The sequence below is a fragment of the Sapajus apella genome, unplaced genomic scaffold (genome assembly GCF_009761245.1).
Source record: "Sapajus apella isolate SASKATOON/1434 unplaced genomic scaffold, GSC_monkey_1.0 scaffold24, whole genome shotgun sequence".
NCBI lineage: Eukaryota > Metazoa > Chordata > Mammalia > Primates > Cebidae > Sapajus > Sapajus apella.
The window spans coordinates 19,606,508-19,634,345 of NW_022436964.1; the positions used below are offsets into that span (position 1 = coordinate 19,606,508).

General features: G+C 34.0%; 1 protein-coding gene across 9 annotated transcripts in view; it reads right to left on the minus strand.

Annotated features, from left to right (window-relative positions):
• RFX3 (regulatory factor X3) overlaps positions 1 to 27,838 on the minus strand; it is a 295,708-nt gene that overhangs the window by 35,075 nt on the left and 232,795 nt on the right. For all 9 annotated transcript variants that reach the window (XM_032291035.1, XM_032291029.1, XM_032291028.1 and 6 more), the window contains 7 exons: positions 23,181 to 23,302; positions 21,334 to 21,446; positions 16,569 to 16,684; positions 15,941 to 16,095; positions 11,952 to 12,049; positions 8,397 to 8,546; positions 2,355 to 2,563 (listed from right to left, as the gene is read on the minus strand). In XM_032291035.1, coding sequence (XP_032146926.1) covers positions 2,355 to 2,563; positions 8,397 to 8,546; positions 11,952 to 12,049; positions 15,941 to 16,095; positions 16,569 to 16,684; positions 21,334 to 21,446; positions 23,181 to 23,302 — 963 coding nt within the window. The remainder of the gene's footprint in view (positions 1 to 2,354; positions 2,564 to 8,396; positions 8,547 to 11,951; positions 12,050 to 15,940; positions 16,096 to 16,568; positions 16,685 to 21,333; positions 21,447 to 23,180; positions 23,303 to 27,838) is intronic.

The following is a 27,838-nucleotide window of genomic DNA, read 5'->3' on the forward strand; positions in this document are numbered from 1 at the left end:
ACAGAGGGCAGGTAAGTGATGATCTACTGGGTGTGTATATCTGCAGAGAACTGAAATACAAGTAAGTAAATTTTCTCTCCTTGCAAGATACCTGTAACAGATCTCTGTGGAGATGAAGGCTCTAGGGATGTATTTCTAAAACAATATTAACTAAATATAGAAGAAAAAAACCCCAACAACCACAGTAGAAGTAAGGGCAAGTCTGACACTAACAACATAAGAACGCAGTAGGAAGAAAAAAACCACCTTGCTTTTTTGGATGTAGAGGATGGACTCGGCCTTTGGTGCTGTAGGTTTTGGAACAGCCAGTCAGTGTACTGCTGTTTCATCAATCATCATGGAGCACATATAACATTTATGTCATTTTCTGAGAAAAACACTCAATAAATAAAAAAACTCTCAGGCAACTGGGAAAATATCTGAAATCCTAAAAACTGTTAACGAATTAAAACTTCTAATTCTACCAATACTACAACTGTTGCTGCATCTACTTTGAGAACACTGTGATAATGCATTTCAAATCCTCCCAGGAAAACTTAATTTCTCGTCAACACATTTCTCATTAACACTCAGATCTAAATCTAGCACTGGCTTCACTGATGCATACCAGTGGGTCACAGAGCCAGGCAACACCTTAATAATGTGCTCCTAGAATTATGTGGGCTAAAAGTATTAAATATATGAGAGGCAGAACTGTGGAATTGTACAACTACAAAAACAAAAACCAAACAACAGCAAAAAACTGGCTGGCTTTCTTTCATTGCATTTGACCCTTGGGTAGACATTAGACAGCAATTTTCAGGATGTTAGGAGAATGTAACTCTTAATGAAACAGGTAATGTAGATCTATATGTTTACTTCAGTTTAAGAAATGCGAATTTGGACCAAATCAATGGAGAAAGAAAAAAGTCACTTAAAATAAAACCAAAGGAACTACCATCAAAATTAAAAGACCTCTGATTTCATCATGATAACCAATGGTGGTAACAATATGTTATATAGTCTGGGTTCACTGAGTTTACAAGTACTATTAGTTCCTAAATTGTGTTATTCATAGTCTCTCCTTCCTCACAACTAGCTTTGGACACACCACTGATGTTAAGATGATGACTATCATGTAGCCACTGATACAGTCGGGCAAATGTCCTGTGGCCACCACTTTCTGGTATGTTCATGGCTGCACAGAATCTACACTAGATACTGCCTATACTTTACAGCAGATATTAATCTTAGGGCCAAATCAGTGTGGCAGTTTTATCTAAAGAAGCTCAAAACTGAACTCTCACCACAAGAAACGATACCAGATTTAAAAATAAAATTTACCCAACTTATGAAAGAGAATTCCACCTGCCAGTTCTATCCTACATATATGGTAGAAACACTGACCTACAAAGGTCATAAATGCTGGTTTTAATCTTTGTGGCAGTTATAGTCAACAGCTCATCCCAGCATTTGATGTATGTCATGTAATCAGAAAGCTCTTTTCTTCTGGGTGCTTCTATGTCTACAAAAATACATGTTTCTGTCTATACTATTATAGTCAAAAAGTGATTTATTAATAAGCTGTGTTACTAATAGATTATTGGCTATCATTAGAATCACCAGGAGAGCTTTCTGAAAAAATTCCTGATCACCTCCATTTCTAATTGCTATCTCTTAACCACCAAGATTTTGATTTAGTAGGTCTTGGGAGCCACCTAGGATTTTTTCTGTTTTTTACATTAATTCTGATGTGCAGCCAGGTTTGAAAACAGTTGCAACTGATAAAATTAAGAAGTTAAATAGATAGTTTGGGGCATGCATCAGAATAAACTGAAGTACTTTTTAAAATATGACTTGCTGGGCCTTACCTCTACAGGTTCTGATACGGTAGATTTGGAGGAGGTGCTAAGAATTTGTATTTCTAACATGTTTCCAATTGATAATGATGCTACTGGTTTAGGGACCACATTCTGAACATCACTAAACTAGAGAACAAAAAGGAGACTAGTGTTAGGCCTCAAGAAAGTAGCCTAAATAATGTATGTTGCAAGAGGGAGGACAGTAGCCCTTTTCTGATTACTGCTGAACACATTTTCTAGACTGGAATCTCAGATGTTCCCATCTGAGAACATCTAGGGCTTTGAGCAAGAGATTTCTTTTCCTAGAAGAAAGTTTGTTTCCCTAAGTTTCTTGGTACACTTCTATGATGTTGTAATCACTGAGTTGAGTTGAAGGTAGTTATAACAGGGAGTTTCCACAAGCTAAAGTCCTTGCTCATTTCTTTTCTTTTGTCAGAGAAGCATACACATACACATACACATACATATTTGCAGAATATGAAAAAGAAAGCTTAGGAAAAACCTAGATGATACCTGTAGAAAGACCATTTTAGCAGAAATTGCCTGGCGGCTTTAGGAAAACTGGGTCTTCCTTCATAGGGTTTTAGTGCTTGCATCATCACATTGTCAAGCCATGCAGCCCACTGCTCCAGGGTGCTCTGCTGCTGAAGAGTCATCTTGAAGTCTGTTTCTAGTCTCTGAACCATGTTGTCATCACACTGGCACACCCAGGAAGCCTGCTCCTGAGACAGTAACATGGAAAGCAAAGGAAAAGTTCAACTCAGCATCCTTTAATTGAATGTCAGCACACACACTAGATGCAAGAACAGAAAATTATAATAAAAGCTTCAAACAGTTAAATGAATCCAGAAAATAAACAATGACTTGTCAATTATTAAGGTAACACAATCCATCAGTTTTAAGGGATGAATTTATTTCCTTGCGCACTCTGGTACATAAAAAAGTGATGTCACATATAAGTATGACTTGGTTTTTCTACATTAACTAGTCTGTGTAAAAGACTAAAATACATGATTACTTCAAAAAACAGAAGTCTGAACCTACAGTAGGCAGGGTTTTTCATTCCATTCAGCTTTCAAAAGTTATGTTTTTGTTCCCCATCAGATAAAACTTTAAAACCAATTCATTTAAGAAGATTTAGGGTAAGTCAGACAGACAAATAGACAGAATTGGCCAAAAGTGGTCCCCTCAAGATTAAAACAGAAATAAACACTGAATGGTACTAGGTAGAAGCATACACTGTTAAGAGTTTTATGGATTGGGAACAGAAATCTCAAGGGCTATCAAGGCAAGGCTATGAATGCAAATTAATTCAGAGAGCTGAAAACAACAATAACAACAACAACAAAAACTCTTTGGAGAAAATGTAGATATGCTTCCTGCCAAAAAATGTGCTTATTGCAATTTTCCTTCTGGTTCTGGGTGGGAAATTTCATGTTTGGTAACAGCAATGAAAATAGGAACTTTTAAGGCTACTTTTCAGTGGTTGCTGTAAGCTTTGTAATGTTTCTAGTGCTATGTTGTATTTTGAGATTTAAAAAAACCTATTCACTCAAGGAAAAACATAATTCTTTGGTAATGTAATATTTAACTAGGAATGAGAAGACATGGACTTTAGGTCTTTAATTAATGAAACTGACCTCAAGCAATTAATTTATGTGGGCCTCAGTTTCCCTAAGCATAAAATTAGAGAAATAAAATTTAATGAAAAATTTTAAGCTATGTTCATTAAGTCCAGATAATTTTGTCAAGATAGATGTCTTTGGAGAAGTGTCTTTGAGGCTCATACACACACACACACACACACACACACACACACACACACGTACATATATATATGAATTTTTCTCAAAAGAGTGTCTATAGCATTTTCCTATATGCTCTCAAAAAATAAGTTCATTCAAATTGACAACTTCAACTGAATAAATTCGTTATCTCCATCCTCTAGTTCCAGTATCTCTCCCGATCCTACAGACTTTACCTATTTGAGGGAATTTCAAACTTGAGGCACTTCAAATGCAAAATGCCCCAAACTCAACTTATTTTATTTTCCCAGGGAAGCATACTGTTTCTTCTACATCGCAGCTGATGATACTATTCACTCTCTTTTTTTCTCTTATCTAATTAGTCATAAATCCTTTCAGATGTTACCTTCTAAATACCACTTTTAAATATTTTAAGTATACTGAAATATAATTATAAAAAATGTAAATATGAATAAGCAAAAAGGAACAAAATATTAAGAATACTTAAAATGACAACAGTAAGAGATTATAACATATTGATGTATGTACCTTTCAGACTTTCCACATGCATACATAAATATATCTATGCATATATTATCATATATACATATACTATATTATTTATGCATACGTTAATATTTTAAATTTGTATTTGTATTATAAAACACTTATTCAAATATTTATACATGTTTTATATTCTTATATGCTTATACATACTTAAATGTTTAAAATAAGAGGATCATATTATATTTTCTATTAGCTATTCTGCTTAGTTTCACTTAGTAATATATAATAACCATCTTTCCATGTAGGCAAATTAGACCTATATTTATTGTCCACTGAATGAATTTGTTTTATTGCATAATATACCATTATTTATATAATCAATCCCACATAGTTAGACATTTGTTTGTTCCAACATTTTAGTATTATAAATAAAGCTGTAATTAGTAGGATAGGTGTTTTTGTTTGTTTGCACATTGATAATTGGAAGGAGAAACTTACCAGTATTCATGAAGGAAATTAATTTCATTTTTTACCATAAATTCAAGCTCACTATTTACTTGGCAGTTAGTTTTTGCCAAGAAAAGATAATTTAAAACCAAACTTAGAGAAATAAAACCACAGCACATTATTCTGGCTTTTCAAAGTACTTTATATTATACTTCCTTTTACTACTCTCTAAAGTGAAAATATACTAACAATAGATCACATTGTAAATATTCCCTTGTGAAACAAATATAGGCATTTCAAGTCTATACTTGAAAAAGCTAAGGACAGTTAGAGGTTTTCTTAACTTAGAAAAAATATATATCCAAAATGAAAAGCAGTCATGAGTTTCAAAATCAGAATGCCTTTTAAATACAGAAACACAAGTATGTGCAATAGCTAAGTTATCAGCTCAGTTCACCCAAACCTATTTAGCCCATAATGTAGATTTCAAAGCCTACCCATTTACACACAGAAAAATTAGAGAATGATACCATTGTAATACTATCAATTAAATGAAACAGGAAACCAATGATCCTGCAATAGAAAAATTATCTTAAACGCATAAAGAAAAGAAAATTTAATTAGAGGAGAATAAAGTAGTAAAAAGTGATATATGGATATCCTGAAAAGAACTTTTGGTACTTTCAAGCTCTTAGTGTATTATAATATTGACACATGTAATTTCATTGTTTTAAATAGAAGTCTCCTTATTACAAGAGTGTCATTCTTATATTGTCAGATTATTGAGGTTCATGTTACAGGAGTTGGGATGACTTCCAAATGAACTGAAGATGGGGATAATGGTGAAATGGGAGGCAAGGACTCTTGGAAAATCTGGCAAAACTAGGAAAAGAAAAGGAAAGAAACAAGGGTATTAAAGATGAAAATGCTTAACTTGAGAAAGAGATTACTCATTAAAATGTACAGAGGTGTGAAAAGTAAAATGTAGGGGGAAATGAAAGGCTCACTATTGCGTCATGGTACTCTGAAGAAAGGAAGAAGGTTTTGGAGGGCAGATGCTGAATCATACTGGTTTCAGCAACAACGACTATCATGGTAGACCCAGAAAAACATGACACTCAAAAACAGAGGAAAAGAAAGGGTATTCTCAAAGTTGGTGGGCAGAGGGTAAGCAGTCTAGTAGATACATCACTAATCATTAATATGCAAAGATTTATCAAGATTAATTCTTATAACAAGGGAAGAACTCATTTGTAGAAATACTTCATTGAACTGCAGATACTCAAATACTTATGTGTATTTATACATATAACAATGCTAACAGAACACTGAAAACCTTTTTCAGATATTAGAAATAATTCTTTAAAATGTGTTCTGTTATTGAGCTTAAATTACTTTTGAAACTAGAAGTTGCCTTACGTCTTCAACTTCTCTTAAGATACTTTTAAACTTTTTTATACTCTTAAATCTTTCCTGCAAAAAGATTTGAAATAGATATTACAGTATAGATTTTAAGGCAATATAAACTTTCAATACTCTTGCTTATTTAATTAATGTAAATTACATTGAAATATATAAAGTAAATGGTTTTGTAAAGCTGAGAAAGTTTGTTCCAGTAAAGAACATATTTGTACGTGTGTATGTGTTTTTGTAGATGGATACAGATTTTTTAAGAACTTTATATAACAATTTAAAGATAGATAGGTAGGTAGGTAGGTAGATAGATAGAAGTTTGAACCCAATCCATGAAAATCACAATGAACAACTAATTTATTATACTCTAGAATAGATCAAGCCCAAATATTACTTTTTGGTATATTTTAAATGATAAAAATAGGTAAGAAGTAGAAATTAAAATATCTAGAAAATAAAATAATAATTAGTTTACTTTTAAACAATGGTATCGTTTTTTTAACAGCCTTATTAAGATGTAATTCACATATTATACAATCCATTCATCTAAAGTATGCCATTCAAAGGCTTCTTTTAGTATATTCACAAAGTTGTACATCACTCACCACAATCAATTTTAGACCTTTTCATTTTTCTCAAAAATTAACCCCATGCCTCTTATTTGTTACCTCCAAATCTTCTCAATCCCCCAGCCCCAGGCAACCACCAATCTACCTTCTGTCTGTACAGATTTATCTATTCCTGAATTTCATATGAACAGAATCATGCAATGTATAGTCCTTTGTACCTGGGTTCTTTCACTTTAGCTTAATGTTTCCAAGATTCATCTATGTTGCAGAATGAATCAAAACTTCATTTCTTTTTATTGCCCAATAATATTCCACTGTATGGATAGATCACATTTTGTTGGTTAATCAGTAATGCACATTTGGGTTGTTTCTGTTTTTATGTGGCTGATACAGTGCTGCTATGAACATCTATATATAAGTTTTGTGTGGACATGTTTTCTTTTCTCTTGAGTATATAACAAGGAGTTGAATTGCTGAATCATATGATAACTCCATGCTTATCTTTTTGACAAATTGCCACACTGTTTTCCTAAGTGGCTACAGGATTTTATATTCTGAACAGCAGCGTATGAGTTTCCAATTTTTTCACATCCTCACCAATGGGATATATTATTATATGTCTTTTTGCTTAGACCCATTTTAGAGTATATGAAATGGTACTTCACTGTGGTTTTGACTTGTATTTCCCTGATGGCTAATGACATTGAGTATCTTTTAATGTGCTTATTGGCCATTTGTGTGTTTTCTTTGGGGAAACATCTATCTACTCAGATGTCTGTCCATACTTAATCAGGTTGCCTTTTACTACTGGGTTGTAATAGTTCTCTATATATTCTATATCCAAGTCCTTTATGATATATGATTTGCAAAACTCTTCTCACATTCTTGGGGTTGTCATTTCACATTCTTGATGGTCTCTTTAGAAACTCAAAAGTTTTAAATTTTGATTATGTACAGTTTATGTAGTTCTCCTTTTGTTGCTTATGCTTTTGGTGGACAATGTTATTGTTTATATATGGCAACATTTAGATTCATTACTTTAGTATTGGAAATAAAATATTGATATTGAAATTCTATAATGTTTCTAACTTAGCTTTCAAAGTGTACTTTAAAGCACAAGTGGGTAACATGATCACAAGGTTAAAAAATACTTTTTCATTGAACTATTACAATAGCTGAACTTACTGCACATAATCCTTTTCAAGTGAATAAATATTTACTAGGCATCTATAGTAAACTTTGAAATAGAATTGTTCTTAGGCCAGGCGTGGTGGCTCACGCCTGTAATCCTAGTACTTTGGGAGGCCAAGGCGGGTGGATCACCCGAGGTCGGGAATTCAAGACCAGCCTGGCCATCATGGTGAAACCCCACCCTTTAAATAAATAAATAAATGAAATAGAATTGTTCTTAATTTTTCAAGGAGGGGCACTAACTTAGAAATATCTCTGCATGTCATGGTACATATTATTAATACATAAACAATAATCTAAGATAGGTGCTATATGGTGGGGAAAGTGAAGCCACAGTAGTTAAGTAACCTGCCCAAGATCTCACAGCTTATAGATGAAAGAGTTTAATTTCTTGCCTGTCTATCTTTAATGACTGTGACCTTTATTATTCCACTAACTATTCAGCAAGCCGTGGTGATACATTATGTTGTCTTTTAGAACTGTAAATGTGAGCAGACTTTAACCACAAACATGGGAGCAGTATAGCTGTATCTGGGTCAAGCTCCTCTCTTTCAGGACACTGTGAATATAGATGCTGCCTGTGTATAGATGAGACTTTGAAAACAAATTTTGGGGATTCTAATTAAGAAGAACAAATTGGGTATCTTTCCTTAAGAGACATACTTCACAAGAAAACAGAGTACCTGGACATTGGCAAAGTCGACACGGTTGAGGTCATTGAGCATCTGGTTGATTTGGGAAGTGTTCTGAAGCACTGCACGAGCTGCCTGGGCCAGGTGATTGAGCGATGTGTATCTTCGCAGAGTCTGGGCAAAGGCACTTACAGCGGCAACCTGTAAAGCAATCCAATTAAGTTGGGATTCTGTTTTCTCCAGTAAAAGAAACAACTGCAGTCTTCGAATCTTTTTTCCCCTGCCAAATTTTAAATGTTTGCCCCTGATACTTATTTAAAATTCATTTGGTGAGAGAGTTTAATTGTAAATTATAGCATTTAAATCTCTAAAGCAAGTATTATTTTTCTTTTTAGTAGGTTGAGGTCAAGACTAAAACAAAATCCCCCATTCTTTGATGTCTGAGTGTAGCATTAATTAAACCAGCCTTAGGCCGGGCGCGGTGGCTCATGCCTGTAATCCCAGCACTTTGGGAGGCTGAGACGGGTGGATCACCAGGTCCAGAGATCAAGACCATCCTGGCCAACATAGTGAAACCTCGTCTCTACTAAAATACAAAAATTAGCTGGATGTGGTAGCGCGCGCCTGTAGTCCCACAGCTACTTGGGAGACTGAGGCAGGAGAATTGCTTGAACCCAGGAGGCAGAGGTTGCACTGAGCTGAGATCGTGCCACTGCACTCCAGCCTGGCACCTGGTGACAGAGTGAGACTCTATCTCAAAAAAGAAAAAATTAAACCAGTCTTGCAAGTAATTATTCATCCACAGTGAGAAATGACTTTGAGTAAGGAAGCAGGAAAAATGTTGGTTTTCATTTCTTTTTAACTGCTCTTTGGATAGTCAACTAGAAACTAGGCAAATTTTAAAAGTAGGGATGTACAGTTTGGTTTTTCAAATAAAAAGAGATCTGAACATTCCTACTCTTTAAATTGAATTTAAAATGCATGTCAGAGCATTACCATTCAGATGTATTCTTACCACCTTTATTTTGTAGAAACAAGTAAGTTTGAGGTGAAATTATCAGAAGCAAACAATTAGAAGAGGCGTTTTTTAGAATTAGAGTTTCTTTAAAAGGGCTATGCAGTAAATCTCTATTTGCCTCTCAAAATCTACTTTCCATTTTTCTTCATCTTGCTCTGTGCCCAGGAATATTGATCTGAATGGACCACATTAACCTCCCACCTTGTTCTCTGGCTTCCACCTGGGTTTGACCAATGACAGGCACTGGCAGGAGATGGAAGAATGGGAAGAAACAGTGGTCACTAGGGTACTTATTCTCTACAACCTCTGCTTGCTGCCTGTTTTAGCAGAGCCTGCCTTCCTTTTCTAATGTTACCACAGTCCTGAGGGAAAGAGTGCATCTCCTAATGCCACAGCTTTCACCTTTCACCCCTTCATTCCTAGGGATGGTTAGGATTCCCACTATTGCTAGCCCTGGGATGCTTTACTATTCCTCCTTGTTTTTTTTTTCAACTTTGTTCATACCTTTGAGATAAACTCTTCTTAAAGATTCTTAGATTATCCCTACCTTTGGATGCATGATTTGTTTCCTGTTCAGATCCTGAGTATAGCAGTTATGTTGAAAGATAGCAAATATAATGCAAAAACATTCTAGATAAAATCTAAATCTCATAATCTCAAGAAAATTTGTTATGTGCACAATATAGATCTAATGATTTTAACCTTTAAAAAATATATTTAAAATCTGACATATTTATAGGGATGTATAGTATTGTACTCAATCACTATATGGGTATGTAAGGTGCAAGCAGTTGAATGATCAGTTGGGACTGGTAGAGGCTGTTCACAGGGAACAGGACGCTGTATCTTGACAGTGAGATGTTTGAGTACTATTCGTAACTCAGGGGAAGCTCACATACCCTCACAAAAGAATCTTATTCCATTTTTGCGGTTTAAATTAATCCAGTATATACTATGTGCCAGGCTCTGGGTTAAGTGTCTTACATATATTATCTTATTCAAGTCTCATAACTATCCTATTAGACATATATTAAGATTTAAAGAAGTAGCTTGCTCAAGGTTGCAAAGAAGCTCCATTAGTGATGGGAACTAACCCAGGCATTTTGATTCCAAAAGCCATAGTAGCTGGAATGCTGTCTCCTGTGTCAGGGTAAATTGTCTCCATTAATTGAATGTGGAGCAGAAAAAAAGACTACATATCAGTGAAACCAGAAGATATGGCACCCTCTACTGTAATGAATCATTGAAGCCAACTCTGGAGGTCACTGAGATGGCCAGTGTTGCAACTGGATTGTTACCACATTCACTTTGACAATACCAGGAAGGGAAGTGCTTTAGCTGTTTGAGATACTGTTACAAATGTGACTGACAGAAAGTTGAAAAGGATTTCTCAATCATAATAAAAAACAATCTTCTTTTTTGCACACCTCAATGTGGTACTCTACAACAGCACTGCCAAAGAGAACTCTCTGCAGTGATGGACATGCTCTACATATATGCCAAAGGAGGCTACTGAGCACTCGAAATGTAGCTAACGTGACTGAGGAACTAAATTTTCCATTTCACTTAATTTAAAATTCCAATTTAAATAGCTACACGAGGCTGGCCCTAGCAGATAGCCACATGTGGCTGGCCCTACTGTGACAGCACAGCTCTAGAGGAGCAATCTAATGTAGGCACATCAATGAAATGTTGCCTTCTATATGTTTTGGAGAGTTTTATTGCAAACTTTAAGTCCCAGCAAAAGAACTGGAGGCTACTTATGTTCCCACAGAGGTTTATCAGCTAAAATAACTTCAAGATTCAAGGACAAGGTATATTGTTGGAGTCTGATAGTAAATACAGTCATTGACAAGAAGCCACAAATGTGATTTCTGGTACCAACATTTAAATAAAATTTAGAATTTGTCCAATCTTGCTATGGGAATGTGTTCACAGATAAACTGAAAGTAACATGGCTGATAGAAGACAAAGTACAGACTAATATTTACATCTCTAGCTAAATAATCCACATTCCTGAGATATATTGATTGTGAGTTAATTATTTACTTGATTCATAAAAGCATTCTCCAGTGTTTAAAAAAAACCCCAAAACATCCTGAAAAAGCAGAAGAATATTAATTTATGTGAACTTTTCTGCACAAGTACAGGAGGAAATTTTAGAAAATAGAAAATTCCTTCAAATGGAAACTATTTGAATATTCTAGGCTATTACTTTAATATTTAAAATTAAACATTTATGGTTTATATGCTTCTTGTATAGTTTAGAATATATATATATGTGTGTGTGTGTATACATATATATATATATATATATATATATATATATATGTATAGTTTAGAAAGATCTTGTAAATACACCACACTTAAGAAGCTTCTCTAGTCTCTTTGAAAGGAACATTGTCAAACATCTCTTGTGCAAGTTCATTACATGGTTATAAAATACAAATATAAAAATCAGTTTTAAAAGATGATGTATATTATAACCTCAACATTTTATATAATGCCATTTGATAGGGTAGATGTAAAGTTCACGGTTCAGAATAATTTCCTAAACACAAAAGAAAAAGCAAGGACATAAAATATACCTTGGTTTGTATCATTCTCTGTGGAATATTGTTCATGGCATTGGAAAGCCAACCTTCAAGGCTTTTTGCAAAATTTCGAATGGCTTGGGTCAAGGCACCTAAACATTAAAGAATAAAAGCAGAATGAAAAGGTATGAAATAATATTAATCTTTACGCTAGAATAAAATAAAATGCTTGTACGCAATATCTGTTAAAGCACAGAACTCGTATTGACCTCACTGATGACACTTTAACATTATTTCTAACTTTTTAAAGCATCCAAGAATTATATATTGGGCTTTTTCTTTTAAAGTTATTTTGTTCCCAGATACTTATGACACTATTTTGGGAAAAAAAAAAGGATACAAACATTTTTGCTTACAGCAACATATACCAGTTGTGAATATACTTATAGAATTTTCTTGCTTGAAAAAAGCATTCCTTTCATTAACAGTTTTGTGCTAAAGGCTATGTATTTTCTTAGAAATTCTTTATCTTGTTTTTTCAAGCTCTTAGTCTATTTTCATTTCTTTTATTAAAAAGAAAAATAATGCAAAGCTTTCTCTCTTTATGTAACTATTTACTTAAAAATCTACAAATTGTAGTAATTCATTGTTGAAAAGGTAAAAATTAAAATTGTCTGAATTGAAATTTTTTATAACTATTTTCCATTTCACTTGGCAGGTAGAGATAAAAGATCAGTAGGATAAAATTGCAGTCACAGAAACCCATATTCTTAAGATATTCCTAAAATAGTTCATTCTGTATTCTTGATGTATCTGTTAAAACCTGAAATAGGGATAGGTCCCATGACAGAAGATTTTATGATGGTCATAAAATGATTAGAAGCATCTTCAGTTATCAGTGATGACTATGACTATTTTATTAGAAAAAATCTGCTTATTGAGATTGCTATATATTAGAGACAGAACACTTTTCTTGTTCAACACGTAATTCAGTTAATAGTATTTTACTTCTTGTGCCTAAGGCTCCACAGTAGTGTAGACAACAATTTTAGATATTTAGTAGATAAGTGTCTGATGCACCCACAACACAAAATTAATCTTTCTAGCTTCTCTATAATGGGGTATCAAAATATGCTGTCTACTATAAGAAACACAGCCCCAAGAATATTAATGTTACTAATAGGCTTAAATTCCTTGGTTTTTCTTTCTGTGCGCAAATGAGTCTGACGTGATTCTCTATGACTTCTGTTAAGAGTAGGTGTTAGAAATAATTTCACTTATTCATGTTATTTGCAAGCAATATAAATTTTACTATTCCAATAATAAAGACAACTAAATGCGTTTTTAAGAGATTTCTTTAACTATTCAAAACTGGAGAGACAAGATTGGAATGGGTTAAATTTTGGCTAGGAAAAACACTAAAGCAGTGCAGATCCTTAACCACGAGGATCACCTACTGGAAACACTGAATTTGAAATTTCTTGAGAATTAATCTCTTGAAACCTCCAAAGCTTCCCACTTTAGCCAAACAAAAAGGAAAAAGAAAGAAAAATATTTTTCTGTTGTATCATGTGCTAGAACCATGGAGGGCAGGCATGAATGAAAATGAAAAAGAGTGAAAAAAAATTTGTTCAAGGTTAATTTTGGCAATCTGCATTTTCCATTTTTCCTACAAGGAGTGTACAATTACTTAATCTGAAAAGTAACCCCCAAATCTATAAATGTTAGTTTAAAAATATTTATTATGGACCTTGTTTTATCTTGATAAATTTAATGTAAGGAAAATTAGATAAGAAAATATATATTTTGCATTTTAAATAATTGTTGAGTTTTTATTTTTTTCTACTAAATCACATTCTGGGCCACCTTTGGTTATACCTGTAATTGCACATTTAAGTGTTGCCCCTTGAGTGTTCATACAATTAATATTTTTTTCTTTTTCAGATAAATGTATTTTAGAATATAGTAGCTTCAAGCTGACTTTAAATTAGTGTGATGTGCAGACTTTTTTTAGCTAAAAAAAGAAATCCCATCTGGACAGAAAATGGTAGAGTGAAGTGCTAGTAGCCAGGAAAATACAATTTTTAAAAATAAAATTAAGTTCACTCTCTCTATAGGGATTCTTGTATGTACAAAATTGTGCAGATTGACAACTTTCAAAGGCACATGAATGGATGGTTTGGAATTTAAATTCTATTCTAAAGCTGATCTGTCTCAACCTGCTCAAGATTAATATTAAAGTGCATACAAACAGAAGATAGCTATGTAAATTGTATTTTAAGCTTTATTTTGTTATACCTCATTGTAGAACGGGAATTAAATTTCTAAATTTCCCTGGTAGAGTGGTATATCAATCAATGCATCTTATAATTTCAGAGAAACTATAAAACTATTCAGGTGTCGGCTGAATGTAGAGACAAGCTCTTTGACAGAATAAAAAGGTTTTCAAATAAAAATTTGCAAAAGACAAAGGTCAGTGTATTGTGTACTTAAAATTACGGGCTTAAATCAAACTAAAATTGATACAAGATTTAAATGAGGGAACTGTTAAATTCACAAGTTAAAGTCTTATGATGCTGTTATAGAAGCAAAAGATTTTAGAACTGTTTAATGAATACTGATGTTGATTTGCCTTAAAAAAGGAAATACCTGCTGACATCCCTTCTTTTATCTCATGAGAAAAATTTTATGTTGGTAACAAGATGTCATAGGCTAATGAGCTACCCTATGCAACTCCTTATAAACATCTGTAGAGATTATCACTCAGAGCACAGGAAGCAAGAGAAAAACAAGGAAAATCCAATTCTGGAACATAAATCGGTAGAGAATTTAGCTAGTGAAACTTTCCAAAAAATCACTTTTAATCAACCTTTAATCAGGAAACTTGGTGTAGATAGAGTAGAATATATTAGCAATTTACAAAATTTTGAGATAATGTCAACTAATTTTTTTTACTTATTCCTACATAAATTTATGTGTGTTCATTAATATTATATGGAAATATGTTTGAGCATATATTTTAAGGTGGTCAGGAACATATTAAAGATCTCATACCTTCTACTGTTGTCTTTTATTATTTAGAAAAAAGTGTAAGCATACAAATGTTAATATCTTCCCCTTTTGTTCTACTAAATTCTTATTTTCGTATTTTCTAGAATAACACAAATCATCTGTGAAGAGTATACTTTACGTACACGTACACGGTAGCCAATTTCACAAGCTATATGCTTGCTTTTACTTTATTAATGTCAACATAGAATAGAAACTGCCACATTTCTTAAAAAGTTAAGGTCACTAGTGTGTACTTATATAGATGTAGGTATAAAATAGTTTCAGCTGCCTTTAACAGTATCTGTGGTGGCGTTTATATAGATACTTGCAGAAAATAGCTTTGTTTGCTACAAAGTAGTTTAAAAAGCACCATCACTTAAAAAGGTAATCTAACCTATCTATGTAATTCCCATTTTATTTTCTTCATAGTGGGACTACAATGCTTGTGTAGTTACAAAGATTTTTCTCTCAAAATGCCGGTTAACCATTACTGTTAACGGAAACTGCATTTGTAGTTCTTAACATGATGTAGGTGACAAAGTAAATGCTGTTATAATGGAATTCAACTTCACTGGAACTCAAGATAGATTCACTTCAAATCAAAAGCAACCATGAAGGAAACTGGCCTTGCAATTACAGATTTCCATAATTTTTGTCTTTATGAAGGGGACTCTGTCCTTGGGTAGAATAATTTTTACATGGTTGACTGGCCTTGTAGTGTTCTTGCAATTAGTCTACTGGGCTGCTATATCTACAGGTTGGCTTTTATATACATATAAAAGACAGATAATAACTGAAAAATAGATAATCTTTCCCCTTTTAGTACAGTTTTGCTTTAGGCTGCTTTTAAGCAATATTCTGTGCTGCATGTTTTCTATCTGGCAAATCTAAATGAAATTAGAATCATTCTAGATTGCAATGTCACTTCTCAAAACTTCCTGGGTGGAATGTATGAGAATAAAAGCATCCATACTCGTCTGCATTTAACTTACTAGGAATAGGTCTAAGGACGTCGGGGATGAGAATCTCCACCAAAGCCTGGTACATCCCATGGTCACAGTTACACATCCATTTCAGGATAGACTCATGTTTGCACAGAGTTATCAGCTTTGCTTTCGGAAGTCGACTTTCTATTTCACTCAGATTGCTGGTGTGAATAAATGTAGCAAATGAATAGATGGCAAATGAGGATAAAAAAGAAAATGGACTTTAAAAATCGTTTAAGTTTACCAAATATTACTGAGGTTAGAACTATACCACCATTGCACTGGTGCCATACAGCTGGATATATAGATAGATAGATAGATAGATAAAACACTCCCCCAGAGCTGTCTATGCACATTCATATTTTCTGACAGTATGAAGGGTAGATATGATAGTAATTCCATGAGGATGAAATAACTGTACCACAGTCCCCCAAATCAATACAAATGGGAGCTATATATACAGACTGAAATCTCAAGAGAGCAGTTCGTGGCTTATTTCCAGGATGGTCAAAACATCAATCTATTCACTTAACGTTATCAAGAAAGGTTCACAACTGGTATACATATCTCTAATTGATTAGCTGTGACATCTACTCAGCCTTGAAAATGAATTGGAAAAGATGTTGATTCTGACCTCGATTCGGTAATGGTAGTGCCATCAGTTGGAGTAGAGGGAGAATAGCGCCAGAATGTTTGCCACAATTTTTCTATCAGGCTAAACTGAAGATTCACAACAACATCCAATATTGCCTAAAAAACAAAATGGTATCAGTATTACCTTACAATATTACTTATGGGACTGTGTGAGGACAGCCTAATATGACACAAGTTTTCCCATGTGCTCGTAAGTTAACATGGTGAAACGACACTAAATTTTACCAAAGGAAGTGGAAGAAACAACAGCAACAACAAAAACTAGCTAGGAAGAAGATGAAAGGGGGGAAAACTCTTGTTAAGCAGGATGAGATTCTTCTCAAAACGGACTCATGCCACCCTCACTTCTACCTCTTTTTTCTTCCGTTTTTATTCTTGCTTTCCCTCCTCTCCAGTTTCTTTCTTTTTCAAATTCCTTTACCTACTACTTCCTTCTGACTTTATAGCTATCGTCACCCTACCTATTCTCAGACCTGGAAGGGGACAGAACATAGATTCAATTTACATCAGTCCTCTTTGGGCTAGGTAACCACTGACCACCAAAGAGGATGAAAGCGAAGGGTGTGGAGGTGCTTTTATGTGGCAGATGGAGTTACAGCTGAATTAGAATTAGCTTTGTCTAAGGCAGCTGACCAGGGGTTCCAGTGTGTTCCAAGCCAAACAGAGGACAGGGCAGAAACCATAGAGTCAGCAGGCTTTCAGTGGATACTGCCTCTCTGGGCATAGCATTCAACATTAGAGAATCCAATCCTATCTCTGCACACCTTCTTTAAAGAACAGCTTTAAGACTATCTTGCTTTTCAAATCTTGGCGGCCTCACCTCCTCTTTCTGCTTAATTTTATCTCCTAGAACTATTTCCCAGATGTATCAAAGACATTTTTATAGCGTTTAAATCTACCACTTTCCCTGTTAACTGTCAATAATGATATTTAATTTTACCCTGCCATTGCAATTAGTTTGTAAATAAGGTAAAAGCAGTCACAAAACCAAATAATAACTTGCTTGTGCCAAGAACACATGATTCTGCGATTATTTTGGGCATTAAAAGACAGACGTCGTTAACAGAATGTGATCCAGGTCATCAGCACTGAGGCAAAGGTAAAACATCCTCACAAAGATCTACAAAATTCATGGAAGATATAAGAAACCAGTGGACAATCTAAAGAGTCTATAAGAGTATTTTAGGCAAAAACAGCAAACCATAACTTTATATTTGTTAAGTTTGGGCTATCTGTATAAAGCTGGCCTAGGCATGATACAGAGAATAACTGATATAAAATATTCTCTAAGAATATAAAATGTTGCAAGTAGTTAAATATTGAAAATGAAGATAGGGAGACAAATTAATTAACACATTACTCAGTAACAATAAAAATGCAAAATATGGCCGGGTGTGGTGGCTCACGCCTGTAATCCCAGCACTCTGGGAGGCCCAGGTAGGCAGATCACGAGGTCAAGAGATAGAGACCATCCTGGCCAACATGGTGAAACCCTGTCTCTACTAAAAATACAAAAATTTGCTGGGCATGATGGTGTGCGCCTGTAGTCCCAGCTACTCAGGAGGCTGAGGCAGGAGAATTCCTTGAGCCTGGGAGGCGGAGGTTGCAGCGAGCCAAGATCATGCCACTGCACTCCAGCCTGGCGCCTGGCGATGGAACAAGACTCTGTCTCAAAAAAAAAAAGACAAACAAATAAAAAAAGCAGAATGCAAGCCTTGAAAAATAAAGGGTGTGTAGATGTCCCTCATCCAAGCAAAAATCAAAATCTTCTCAAACAGCAAATTTTTGTAACTACTTTCTTAATCGTAGCTTAGGCACAATCCAAGAGACATCTCTAAAAGTGTGATGGAACTATTAATATCTTCCACATAATACCTTACATACTTCTTTGTATGACATTGCTGTAAGAACACTATTCTTTTACTCTAAGTTAAAAGAAAATGTTTCAGCAACTTGTATAAAAAGTTATACTTGTTCCTTACATAACAAAACTAGTGATACTTACAAAAATATATTTGACAAACAAATTGTGAGAATTCCAAATAATACGCAAAGTGGGTATATTAATCTTTCTTTAAAAATATGTACTGTAGGAAATGTGAAATATAATTAGGCAAGTAAAGAATTTCAGTGTATCTTAAATTCAGTATCTCTTCAAATTGAATAATCTCAAATAACTCTTTTGAAAAAGACATTCATATCAGCTTCATTTGAGGCAGTTTTACACATGAATAAAACATTTTATCATTTGTCCACCTACTTTCAAATATGTTCAGACTAAAATATATAGGCAAATATAAATTAAAATAATGCATATCCTACAGGCTTAGGGCAAATGACTATTTACAGGACTAAACATGAGATTCAGGCAGCTGTATTTCAAAAGTTTTTCATATTTATTCAAAATGAATATTTATTAACAGGAAAAAATAATTATAATTTTTCTTTTTTATATATGCTGTTGAGCTCTATGAGAAAGATAGCATGAACACTGGTTATTCTGAAATAAATGGGGATCATTCTGTGGACCACCATTTTCCTCACAGACTATATGTCCCTATTTCTTCATATAAAGTATAATTATTTTTGAAAATGGTACGTTAATAAAATCTTATAATCCAAAGACTATTTCAATCTTATTTGGGGGAATCTGTCACTTAGAATAATCTTACTGTACATTTTGTAGCAGTGTAAAAAATTATGCTCCAACTTTTTGAATAAACATGAGAATTTTTTAAAAAATCCATCTTGGTCGGGCACGGTGGCTCATGCCTGTAATACCAGCACTTTGGGAGGTAGAGGTGGGTGGATCACTTGAAATCAGGAGTTCAAAAGCAGCCTCGCTAACATGGTGAAACCCTGTCTCTACTAAAAATATAGTAAGTTAGCAGGGCGTGACAGTGCACACCCACACCCTGCTGGGTAATCCCAGCTACTCGGGAGGCTGAGGCAGAATCAGTTGAACCCAGGAGGTAGAGGTTGCAGTGAGCTGAGACTGTGCTACTGCACTTCAGCCTGGGTGACAAAGTGAGACTCTGTCTAAAAAAAAAAAAAAAATACATATAGGCTGGTTTGGTTAAAGCAAAGTTCACTTGAACACACAGGAGTGAGAAATTGTTTAGAGAATCTTTATACAAATCTTTACTGAATAAGATGACAGATATAGAAAGAATTTTTTTTCTATATACATAAGGAAAATCTAGAAATTCTCTAACATGGGTAAAAGTATAGTAGTCAAAGGAAAATGAATATTAAGTGCTTTCATCATTCCAAGAAATGTTGAAGAACACATCTGGCACATGCTACGTTAATAAGGAGAGAACCTACCCTTGGTTGTTAATAATCTAGTACCCTTGACAAACACTCAGATATACTCTAGCAATTCTTATTTCTGGAGTGGGGGAAAATATCTGTTAATGCTATAAGACTTCTTAGTGCATACCGCATTGTCAGCAGTCAGGAGGACTGCCCAGGGAATCCAAAGGATCATCTTTTACCCCTAAGTAGATCACAAATATCCCTGGAATAAAGCTAATTGAATTCTAAATAGACTCTTCTTTCAAAAGGAGAAGCACTCAAGAAAACTCTTACTATAATCCATTATCCCATCCTCTAGTTACCAGGTGAGCTGTAGTACATTAATATGCTGGCATGGAGACAGCTCACCTTCTGGTCAATGAAGCCAACCTCTGATATGGCAGACTCAGAATGAGAGTAGGAGCAGGGTTAGAAAACACCAAAAGAAACCCTAATTAACCACAAAAGTGAAACAAACAAAACTGGAGCCTCAATGATCCATGGAAAGAACACCTAAGGTGCTTTATTAAACATTTCCAGAAATTATTTTTAATAGAAATATATACTTGTGATATAAAATGCAAAAGATAAAAAAGGTCTGTTGAAAAATGGAGTCTCTCTCCTCTAACTCTCCCAGTCACCCAGTTTCCTTCACAAAGGCAACCACTGTGAACATTTTCTTGTTCTTCCTTCTGGATACACACACACACACACACACACACACACACACACACACACACATTTTTTTTTTCTTCAAAAAACATTTATTGTCAGCAATAATGATAAATTAAATGGACAATGCAACAAGACAAGGTAACTACAGGGAGGGACAGCTTAAAATGGATACATTCTGGTTTCCTTAAAAAAACAAACAAAACCCCCAGTAACAACAAACTAGTTTTTAATACCTGTATACACACACACACACTTTTCACTCAAGTGAAAATATACATATTTTTCTGCATTTGCTTTTTCCTTTAACTTTAAATCTCGAAGTGATCCATTTTAGTATGTTTATAGAGTTGCCTACTCTTTTTGATGGCTGTATAGTATTCTACAGCCATCTCCCTATTAGATAAAGAAATTATAACCAATCTTTTGCATTAAAAATAATAATGCAACAAATTCCCTTGTACACTTGCCTTCCTACCCATATGTAAGTATTTTTGTAGGACAAATACCTAGAAGTGGAATTGCTGTATCAAAGGATTCATATTAAGATAGGCTTAATAAATAGAGAATAAAATTTATTCCCACTTTTCTGCATTCCTCATCTCTCCACTCTGAGACAAGAAAGAAGAAAAATGAATTTGTTAGTGCTAAAAGATATGCTCAAAAGAATTAGTGTTAAGTTCATCTCTCCTTTAGGAATAAGCTTGATTATTTTATTTTAGCAAGTTGTCTGGCAAAACCAAGCATGTGTTCATACTACATTTGAAAAGACTTACCTCACAGTGCTCTCGATAAAGACTCTGCAGTGACTTGATATCCTCAAAGGTAGTACCATCTGGCAAAGAAGAGATTTCAACTTCTCCAAACTCTGGAAGTGCTCGAGATGCATCTGTTACCATGACAACAGAACAGAAAAATGCTATTGTGGATGGTGCCAATTACAGATTAATGAGGAAAAATTTAAGAAGACCAAAAAGAAAAACAAATTTTAATGGTCAGAGGTCCAGAGAGCAAGGACTTTTTATATTAATATTTTACAAGCAAAATGTAGCACAATCATCAGCACAAAATATAAAAATAGAAGGAACACTCTTAAGAATTTTCTAGAAACAAAATTTGCACTACAATTATACTGCAAGTAGCATACTGCATATCACAGTGTCTCTCAACGCAAGGCCCCCATTAAATGAAAAATATCTCAAGCTTGCTAGTACCTATTTTAAATATTTTTATTATGTTACTTCATTACTAAAAAAATCTAGCTTTAAACCCATTATGTTCATAACTGTTATAGAGTCATAAACCAAAAGAACTACAAAGTAAATAGAAAGAAAACTACAAAAATAACATAAAACTTAATAACATTAATTTGATGTGATGGATGATGCTCCTGTCCTGTAACTAAGTTATCTTTTGCAAAAGGATCAGTATTGACTGCTGCAGCACAGGATCTTTTGGGTCTGGCAGGTCTATAACAACATGTGCTTTATGCTGGCTGCTTCTTCCATTACTTGTCTATGTACAAATGAATATGAAACTTTCCTCCACACAGAATACAGGGACATGATTTAGGCTTCCCTGGAGAGAGAGGCGTAATTTACATAGTAAGTCTCTCTCTGTTCTTTTCTTATTAGCTCTGGACAATTAATGTAAGACATTTTGGTGCCTGTCTTATCATAAATCCAGGTACAAATATGGACACTAAAATTGGAGAACAGTAGTTCTAGTTCTAGTTTTCTAGGTAATCCACAATATGCTTAGTTTTTAAGATGATAATTGAAATGAAATCACAAAATAAGATTCCTGTTGAATGACCAAGGGTACACAAAAAATAACCCGAGGACTTCAGTCTGAGAAATGCTGCTATGATGTTTTCAACTTTAGTAACTATTCCAACCTGAGAGTCTATTTTAGTTGTCTTTGTCAGAAAGTGCACATAAACACATATACACACACACAGACACATACACACAGTCACTCTCTGATAGCTTCTACTTATCTTGATCTGTTATATGGAAAATATGCATGTTCATCTCTAGAAGAGTTGTCAATTAAATTAAAGTGCCATTTTTGTTTTGCCCCTTTGGCCATGGCAAAAATATGCAAGTTCCTTTTCCTAACTCTTTCAATAACAAGAAACATGTAAACCATCTATAAATCATAAAAATAGAAAATGCTGTGATTAATTTAAAAGCATAAATTACTTTTTAAAAGTTTATAATAATTTTTTTTTTCTAATCTGAGCCTGTGGGTATGTAACTTTATACATAGGAAATGAGAATTCCTTTTGGCACTTGAAGTTACTACTGAAAGTAAAAAGCATAATTTTGACAATAAAAGCTGATTAATACAAATTCTGGAAAACAATTTCATAGCAATGAGTCTAATTCATATGCATAAAAGTCCTATATAGCTCAATATTCTTAAAAATAATCTCTAATAAACATGAAAGGCAAAGAGAAACTAGGACTATTATACATATGATGTGCATAATTTTGGCACCAAAAAAAAATCTTTCTATGTCATTGACATCTATAATAGACATTGCACTTGGAGAAAAGACTACCATTGTTCTCTTTTCAAAATCCTAGTAGCAACTAATATGCATTACACCTTAACATACCTAAAAACTGTTGATGATGTTGGCTTTGGGCAATTACAGTTTGCTCAACAGATGTGCCTGTCTGTTGACCACTTCCTGTGAAACCATCTGCAACCCCATCCACTTTCTGCATAGGCTTGTACCTAAAAATATTAGATGGAAAAAAACAAATAAACCAAATTATTCCTTGCTTTTTTGTACTACCCGAAACTCCCAAAGCATTCAATTTTATTCTATATTCTTTAATATCTCATGATGGTTGTAGGATTTTTTTTCCTTGATAGTTTCATAAAGTTAGGATGCAGATTTTTTTTCAATCATTAAAAGAAAGAAGGGGTTGAAGGGGTGCATGAAGGGGGCCCATTTATGGAAATCCAGAAATTTACCTAAGAATGAAAGAATTATAAGGTATTTCTTTGGACAGCAGCAGCAAAGATGTCCATGATTAAGTTTTAATACACAGCTTGAAAGTAACTTTTAATGGCCAATGGATATATTACAACTTTTATCTGAACAATGATCTAGGAGCTCAGGCCTGAGAAATGTTGATGAATGGCTTTCAATCAGTCAATATCTCAAAAACATGATCAGTCTACAAATCCTATTGTGTTGTTTTTCATATCTCCTAAAACCTTTGGTGCATCTCAACACATTTATCTCCATGACACTTATCAACATCCTCAAATACAAAGGCCATAAGCATCAGTTTGTAGCAAAATATAGCCAAGAATCCATCTACAAATGGAGTTTATCAAATTAAAATAAAGAATCAAAGTCAGCTAAAGTTATGTATCGTTAGGTCCTAGTCATACAAACTCATGTACTTTCCATACAGCTAAAATAGAAAAAATGTGCTTCAGTGGCATGGGGAAGAAGATACATGGCTTGGAAAAGAAATATCACATCAAAAAAAAAAAAAAAAAAAAAAAAAGCCTAGCCAAATCTCCTAGAAAAAGCAAAAACAAAATAAGCAAGCAGCAAGTATAATTTCTTCTTTTTCTCTGATTCCACTTATTTTTCTTTATTTTAGAAATTTGGAAATAACAGAAAAGCATAAGAAAAAAATTAAAATCTATAGTAAACTTACTATCTAGAAATAACAGTCACATTATGCTGTCCCTTCCATTCTTTTTTCCCCTATTTCTAATCATGTTTATAAACAAAATAAATTAATATTCTCACCATCCAGATACTTGACGCTATATTGACACTATAATTCAACTGCATCGTTAATATGAAGTTACTATGAATAACAATGCCCCTAAAATGTGAACAGGACATACTCAAAGGTGCCTGCATGCTGACAACAGACATAAAATGACTGAAGCTGGTAGAACATCAAACAAACTAATGCTGAGATTGCCTTAGGAAATGAATCAATTTTGGATGTTATCAATTACAACTTAGATAAACGAAATTTTCAAGAAAATTGCCAGATCTCTCATAATGACATTTATATTTATTTCTTATGTGACAGTATCTTACAAATACATACAAAAAACAAAAATAAAGTCAGAGGGTGAAGAGACTGGAAAATAGTACAGCACTCTTCATCCTTATGATTATAATTTTAGTGATGACTCCTCATTACCAAAATATTGACTGCTGTTTTCTAACAAGAGAAAAGAACTCAGGACTAATCTTTTATTTAATGGAAAAACCTTCTGGGAGGTACCTTTCAACTGGGGCCATATCCAAAGATAATAGAAGAGTTAGTGTTGTCATGTGCTATAAGTCTTGTTTATAAAAAATTTTATGATTTTCTGATTTTTTTCCTCCTTAAAGAATCAACTTAGAGAAGCAAAGAAACTTCATGAGGCAAGTACTTTGTGTACATGCATGGGAGAGCAGTTGCTAACCATTCTGTTGTAGTAGACTTGAATGATTTTTAACTTTATTTTGTTAAGGGAAATTTCTTGTCCTTATTGATCGATTCCAAGTTTCAGTTGATTTTAGCTTCCATTTTTCAGCTATGGAATTGTATCTCATTAATAAAATAGCCTAAAATTGTTTAACCACGTTTCTTCATTTAAGTTAACAGAGTTTGGGACTCACAGAGCTTAAACAAAAGTGTTTAAAGGAATTTGAGTTATTAATATTTTCCCTGGAGAAGGAAAAAATGAAAATAATTCCAATATACTTCAATTACATTAACTTTTAATACAGGATTATAAAGTTATTATGAGACTTTGCCAGCTATGCTTTGTCACATTTCTTTGTCCTACAGATTATTTAACATACTACAGATGTTTAACAGGCACAAATATCAAGGGCAAGTGGAATTTAACCATAAAAGAAAATGATTTATATTTCACTTAGACTGTAAGTTTTCAAAAGACAGATGTTACATCACAATCTAACTGCACACAATGCTTCGAAGCCTATAGCCTACAAGCAAAATTGTCTGCTTCCTTAGGAAGATGGAGACAGCTGTTAGTATTGCAAATGGAAGCTCCTAATGGAAGGAGAGATTTTGTTTTTAATAAGAAATCAAAATCATGATGCATTATAATTAATGTATGATTATAGTTCATGATGCTGAGTGGGAAACACTAATTAGAAGTAAACTATATTATGTGGGAGGTGAAAAATGCATCAAGATCAACTTTTAGAGGAAAAAAGGAGGTAAGCTGGTAAATTCTGGAGAGCTTCCAGGTAGTGCTAACTTTTGCTTTTCCAGCTTGAAGTAATGAATCATGTCGTGATATATCCACAATGTACTGTCTGGCAATGGATTGGAACTTAGAAAAAAAATCCCCAGAAATCAGAAATACTGGACTGAGAAAGCCTAGATTCTCATTTTTCTGGTACCCTAACTAAGGAAAATATCCTATCCCTCCCCTCACCTCAGAAGTTTGTGTCTTCCCAAAGAAGGAGGAAGTTTAACAGAAGTCAAGAACAATCACATTAAAAATAGGCTAAACAAATATGGGAAGCAACTGATTCTTCTTGGAAGCAGTGGTTGTAGATCATCACTGGTTTTAAAATCTAAGTGCATATCAATATCTGGGTAGCTTTTCAAAAACTTCAGATGCATAGGCTCACCCTGGATCCACCCCCAAAATATTTGGGAATGGGGCTTAGGAACTGGTTATTCTAACACATTTCTGAGATATTTCTTAAGTATCTAGTACAGCCCTACTCCACAGGAGCCTCTTGGTCCCAAATAGATTCCTTTAGCTCAATGTTATAGATATACATCAATTAATATTAGAAAAACGTCATTTTAGACAAAATAAGTCATCAATTTGTATATTTTCCAACAAACTATATTTGGAATGTATAATAAATACATTTACATGAATGAATGTTTAAGGTAACATGTTTGATTTTATCATATCATCATCAACTGACTTTAATACATATCAAATCCATTTAAAAAATATTTATTGAGCACATACTATATGATGGGTAGGCTGCTATAGGCACATGGTTTTTAAAAGGCTGGGTATAAATATAATATTTCCAAGATGCCTTTTATATTTTATTGGCTTACATAATAATTCTATATTATGTTAATCTGTTGAATTTTAACTGATATTTTAGCACTAAAACATGACTTGTAGATTTTCTGACTCTCTACACTCTTCATAAAATAATCACCATAAACTTTATCAAATCTACCATATTTGGAGAATAATAAATAAAAAACCCAAGAAAGCTTTCTATTGAAAAAAAGCCAAACAAAAAATGCTTTCTGTTGAATCCTTTAAAAATACTAAACTTGGGCAGGGCGCGGTGGCTCACGCCTGTAATCCCAGCACTCTGGGAGGCCGAGGCAGGTGGATCACGAGGTCAAGAGATCGAGACCATCCTGGTCAACATGGTGAAACCCCGTCTCTACTAAAAATACAAAAAATTAGCTGGGCATGGTGGCGCGTGCCTGTAATCCCAGCTACTCAGGAGGCTGAGACAGGAGAATTGCCTGAACCCAGGAGGTGGAGGTTGCGGTGAGCCGAGATTGCGCCATTGCACTCCAGCCTGGGTAACAAGAGCGAAACTTCGTCTCAAAAAAAAAAAATACTAAATTTATTAATATTTAAGAGTATTTCCTCCCTTTACTTCCATTTACTTTGCAAATTAATTACGTTCAGATTTGGTTTTCCCAGGGTAAACTCTTAGTACTCTTGCATTGTGTATGCTCTGAGAAAGACCTATGCTTCATCAAATAAAGGAACAGCTCTTGGTTTCAAAATTAGTAAGAGGCAAATGATAATTTTAACAGCTTGCAACTCCATGGGCAATCAGTGCTAAAGTTGTTAATGATTAAGAAATAAAAGAAACTCTAACGCTTTAATAGCTGACTGTATGCATAAAACCTGTCACTAACACAGAAAACTTAGTAAATAATTAGGAATCTTCCCCCATGGGGTTAGTCATAGCTGCTATTTAGGACTTGGACAGTTGTAACTCTACTGTAAAAGTAATGTTCTGTCAATCCCACACATATGGGCACTAAAACAGTCCAATGGAAGGCAAAGAATGGTATATATTTACCATTACATTCAACTGACAGCACCAGGTGGAAGGATTTTCAACAGATTAACTGAAACATTTGGAAAATCCTTTCAAGGTGGCTGATAAAAATGCACATGCAAAACACAAAATATAAACTGTATAGGCAAAAAGTCATCATTATGTTTGTAACTTCAGAAAGTATATAATCATTTTATTTGCAT